Source organism: Diadema antillarum, unplaced genomic scaffold (assembly GCF_040938485.1).
Source record: "Diadema antillarum isolate AM-2024a unplaced genomic scaffold, OU_Dant_1.0 seq00001046_RagTag, whole genome shotgun sequence".
NCBI lineage: Eukaryota > Metazoa > Echinodermata > Echinoidea > Diadematoida > Diadematidae > Diadema > Diadema antillarum.
In genome coordinates, this window is record NW_027271877.1 from 214,339 (window position 1) to 220,000 (window position 5,662).

At 46.3% G+C, this 5,662-nt stretch overlaps 1 protein-coding gene across 1 annotated transcript in view; it reads left to right on the top strand.

Moving 5' to 3' along the window:
- Window positions 1-2,363: 2,363 nt before the first annotated feature.
- LOC139743083 (uncharacterized) overlaps window positions 2,364-5,662 on the top strand; it is a 21,258-nt gene continuing 17,959 nt past the window's right edge. Inside the window, exons 1-2 of the mRNA XM_071653590.1 lie at window positions 2,364-2,641; window positions 2,672-3,207. Coding sequence (XP_071509691.1) covers window positions 2,364-2,641; window positions 2,672-3,207 — 814 coding nt within the window. The remainder of the gene's footprint in view (window positions 2,642-2,671; window positions 3,208-5,662) is intronic.

The following is a 5,662-nucleotide window of genomic DNA, read 5'->3' on the forward strand; positions in this document are numbered from 1 at the left end:
TTAGAGTGTATTTATACTCCAGACCACATGCAGTTTCTAGCACCAATTCAAAATTCATAATCATCATTGGTTCGGTTCTTTATACGCCCGATCCGGGATAAAAAGCCCCCCTTATAAAGACACCCATAATCCGTGAAAATCTGTCTGCAGCGGGCAATGCTCGCCATATGTTTCGATTTGTCAGAGCGAGGCCTAAGTGGGTTCTTGGAGAGCGGAGTTGAAATTCTGCATTGAGCGCTCTAGCGGCTCTCTCGCGAAGAGGGCAGGCGCTGATTTCTCCAACGGAGTGGCGCTGTCGTCGCACGGGGAAACGCCGGGGAACGTCATTCATCTCTGCGGGCTAGAAACATATCATTTGCAGCGAGCCGAGCGACAATCAGTCTCGTTTAATTGTAATTACAGTTATAATCCCCGCGACCCGACTAGCCAATACATTCACACGCCTCCCCGCGCGCCACGGACAATAAACCAGTCAACAATAGCCTGGCTCGCCATTCATCATTGGCCGAGAGTGCCGGCGCCGCGCCCCCTTGACAACGCATCTGACCAATCAGAGCGCGGTACACATTGCAAGTAACCCTTCAACCAATCGAACATGTATCGTGTCAGAGAGAGAGAGAGAGAGAGAGAGAGCAAGGGAGGGGAAAAAACATACACACACACACTCATGGCTGACTGATGACACTGTACAAGGAATGTAATGGTGTTGGGCCCCTTGTTTCTGATACCAGAACGCGCATACAATAGAAAGCAATAGCCATTTCCCCCTCCTTCTATAGCAGAGAGCTTGTCCGTTACCACTGTTCTAGTAAGAGGATTAATCGTGGGGGTTATGATCGAGGATAATAGTCGTCGAATAATCCGCGCAGACGATAGAGGACTCTCAAAACTAAATCGCCATTCGCAACACCTTCGCTAAGGTCACTCCTTCTTGTTCCCGGTCAGGCATAACCTATACGAAGCCCGCTGGTTTGGACTTAACGAGAAATCAATCACTTCCCTCATTGCCAACACCGGCAGCAACATCTACAACGAGACAGCAAAGCAGTTGCTGGTGATACAGAACCACTCTCAAGTAGTTCTATTGGCATCTCTCTGTGGTGGTGCGTATTATTGTTGGAGTTGCGCTGCCAGAGCTTTCCTTCTGTTTTTTTCTTCAGCTCGGACCCTACGTGACATACATTTTTATTTACCGATTTCTTTTGACTCTTTATAGGCCAGATTGGGCATCGGTATAGAAAACACATTTGGCGGATCTTTAGACACGAGGTGATCCCCGTGCTGCTGAGGGGTGGTAATTGAATGCTATACGCCCCCCTAATTCGCTCATAAAGACCTGTCCTGCAGAATCCACGGGCTAACATCTCCACTAGCCGCGAAGGGAAACTGAACGCGATTTTTTTTTCTCTCTCTCTGTCTCCCCTCTCATACTCTCTCGCCAATTTTTTATCCGCCTTGTTTATTTAGGGTACTGACTTCTCTTTCCTCTCTTACTACTCGTCATTTTACACCAAAAACAAAACCAAACAGAAGATATAAGTGTCTTCTCTGCTGTCAAAGCACACATACTTATATCCGGCGCTGCTCGAGTGGATCTATTGATCTTTCCTCTTCTGGTCTCGAGAGAAGAGGGGGGAAAGCAAACTTGCGGAGAGGAGTGTTTCGTCGTCTGTCGGTATCGGGCGGACGCCATACCATCTGGCTTCTCGCTGCTGCTACCACCGCAGCCCCGCAGCAGACACGGTCGGCGTGCGAGTCGGACATCGTGACTCGGGTCTTTTCAGCGACGACGACTGCACACCTTAGGTGGATTTACCATTGACAGGTGGGTGTTTACTTGGTATTTGCTCTCTTGTTTAATTCATTGCGAACTCAATATAATCTGTTTGTAGTTTCCATCTTTCATTTCGTTTGATGCCATTATCCGATGAGGAGATTTACTGCAAGGAGATGTCCATACAGTACTAACATAATTTTTACCATTCATTCTTGTTAAACACTATATAGGGAGCTGCTTTGATTACTAAACCCTCTGATAACTAAATCCTCCGTGAATTCATTGTTTATCAGAGCATTTCACGTTTGTTTCCGAGTTAACAGTCATACATTGTCATTTTTAGATGTATATGGATTATAATTGTTGCCAATAAGTCTCTACATGACTGAAACATGAGCTAGTGTTGTTGTTTTTCCTTTTCAGGATATACCAGCCTAGCCCGCATTGTTACGGATTATGCCGAGTTGGTGACATAGTACGTGTGTGAGACGGTACACCCACATCACCTCGTGGATACGTCGGGAGAAAGACGCCAGCGTTATCACAAACTCGGTGATCTCAAATTACCCGACGTGGGATAAAATAAATGCTACCAGATCACATGGAATCATCGGCGGACTCGCCACTTCGAGAGAGCCTCTCGACCACGTCGCCGGTCGTGACGGTGAGCGGGAGCGCGAAGATGACAGTCGGGAGTCCCAGCCCGGTGGCCCACCACGTCAGCAGGGATTGCTCTCGATGCAGCTCTCCAGCCTCCTCGCCAAACTCTTGCCCGCTCAGTCCCGTGCACAGCAGCGGAGCCGGCGGCTCCCCGCCGCATACTCCTCCGCCGCCAAGCACGTCGACACACACGAACTTCACCGCGTCACTCCACCTTCACAACAACAGCAGCAGCACCACCAGCAGCAATGCAAGCAACAACAATAACAACAAACGCAGCCAACATCACCAACCTCGCAATATCAACAATAACAATACCAACAACAACAACAACCTGCACATACGAGCCAAGCCGGGGACGGACTCGGAACACTTTCTCCGTAAGGACATCGAGTCGAATCCCCCGCGCCAGTTTGGACTGTCGCACATTCGACATCCTGCTTTTTCCGCCGCCAACCTGCCGATTCCCTTGCCGCGAAACCCCGGCGTCGCCCCGCCGTCCTTTCTCATCAGAGACATTCTCGGGGACCTGAAAACGCGAGAGAACAGCTCGAGGACCGAAACGGACATTCGCGAGTTCGACAGGCGGCCGGCCTTCTCGTACAGGCAAGCCGAGCTGTCGTTTGAACGCAGCGAGCGAGACGACAAGGACATCGACAAGGACGATGACGACGAAGAGGACGACAGGCACAGCGAGACGACGTCGTTGAAACGATCGCTGTCGCCGGACGATCTCGATTCGAAGTCAAAGGATGACGACTTCAAGAAGGGTGAGTGTTATCATTACACGCTATGTTCCTTATCTCCCTATGAAATTTTCCTTACGTTAATTTGATACCCAAGCCCATAGTAGTATGTACGCCAACTGTATGCAACGTAAAGCTCAACACTACCGTAAGTTGCTCTTCATTTCTACCGTCAATGCTTTGTACGTAGTACGAATATCTAACGCGATGGCCAGGAGCTTATGGGACGAAAAAGATGTCTCGATGCCTAATTGGGGGCTGCATGAACGCTACAAAATGATGAAAATCTTTGTGGGTCATGTCGTAATTTGGTTGACTTTTACGAAACGTCCGATGTAAAAAAAAACAAAAACAAAAAGAAAGTATGCCCCCCCCCCCCCCCCCAAGTCGCAGCGTGTGCCTCGAAGCGAATTATCGATCTGTGGTTGTCTCGTGGATTTCGTGTTGTCGGAAAAAGAGAGTATTATCAAGGGTGTTTGTTGCTGTTTCTTCAGCTTACAGTTGTTACTTTTTTCGACTGATCCCCTCCTTCTCTTAGCCATAAGATAGATTATTTTTCCCCTCTGTTGTATGTTGGCATTTCCAGCTTCAATACACGGAGTGCGTGTGCGGGATCACCTGCACTCAAAACTGACGAGCAGTGTATTCCCGAAATTTTGTCGATTTTGTAGATTGGAGCAAACCGTCTTCCGTCTGAAGTCACGTAAACTTGCACTCCTCCTAAGTTCATCATTTAACAAGTGTACTCTCGTTTCTCCCTGATGTAATGCGTAGAATTGTTTAAATGGTCCTTTAAAGTCAGGATGAATGGGGGGTCGGTGTACTGATGGCAATGTGCAAATGTCAGTGTATTATTCATGCAGAGAAAATAAGAGGGCGTTTGTACTTCCATGCCCAAAGGATATAGCCCTGTACACAACTGTCTAGTTGCTCCGTGTCCTTGAGAATGGTTCGTGTTTGCCTAAACCGGAGTATGAGAATTTATTTCGTTCGTGTTCATTTCACCTCATTTCTTTGTTTTGGAATCATCTCATACCATCCATTTTTTGCATCTAAATCAATAATATACCTGTAATTTCCATGCAATTCACTTTCACAGATGAATTGATAACGAAGGGCAGTATAAAGCACCGAAGTACCTTGGATTTACACAACGTTAATGACTAAAGCAATAGATGATTTTAAGGAAAAGATGCGATATTAAATATAAAAGATCTTATCAGAATGATATATAAACACTTTGACCGATACGAGATCATGTATCTTATGTATTGATCAAATCTAAGTGGTTGTGCGGACATCTCGCCCCCACCTCTCTGGATTTAACAATCCAGCGTGCGATAACCAGACTATAACCATTTTTGCACCAAATGCTCTTTAACAGTGTATGTTACCCTTGGTTACTCCTCCTCCATAAGCTCGTCTGATCACAGACATTCATCCGGATTCGGTTACGTCATCCCCAAATCGTGTTCACGCCTTCGAGTTTCTACCTGTTTACATCCACTATTGTTCTTGGATTGTTTGTACTAATCGTAACAAAATTCGACACTAAATAAATCCTCTTCATTTCAATCATTGTTTTAGTTGATGATCGCCCTCAACCACCCTCTCTCCACCCCCCCCCCCCCCCCTCCATCTCTCACCACACTCAATCACTTCACAGTGACTTCAACTTCCTCTCGGGGACTTCCCTATTCTCCTTTACCCCCATAGAACACATACCACCGGTGACACCATTTTGGGTATAAGCACCTTACCAAGATCTTGCTGTTAGAGCAATGATCAGAAAAAACAACAACCAAACTTTGTACCCAAATGACGCATTTTCGTCTACTTATTGCAAACAGATATTTGCCCCTCTCCCTGGACGTAACCTTGAAAGCAATTCATAAGTCACGTTACTTCATTCAGGGTGGTGAGACGAAAACTTCTCACCTCCCTGCTTCACTTTTTACACAACTGAAAGGCGTCTACTCTGGGTCTCACCAGGGTAAATGTTTGTACGACTAGAAGGACCCTTGGGTTTCCCCCACACTCTCACAACTCTCCTCCTGCAAGATCTTTAATGCATAACGACTGAAATCAGCTGGAACTCGTATTATCACAGTATTATCTCTGGTGGACTTTTCAAAGAATGTTATTGGCCAATAAGGCGAAGGAGTTGTTTCACTTATTAAAACTCTCTGGGGAGACATGCGTAGACATCTTCTTAACACCAGTTTTGACGGGTATTTATTTGTGGTCAACTGTGAAATAAAATGTCCTTCCGACCAGCTATTGAACACAGACAGACATACACACAGATACAGATACAGACACATATACACACCCACACACATACAAACACACACACACACACACACACACACACACACACACACACACACATATATATATATATACACACTTCCTTGGGGGAAAGGAAGGGGATGCAAATGACCAAATAACTAATGTTCCTTTTTAGTAAACTGTCAAA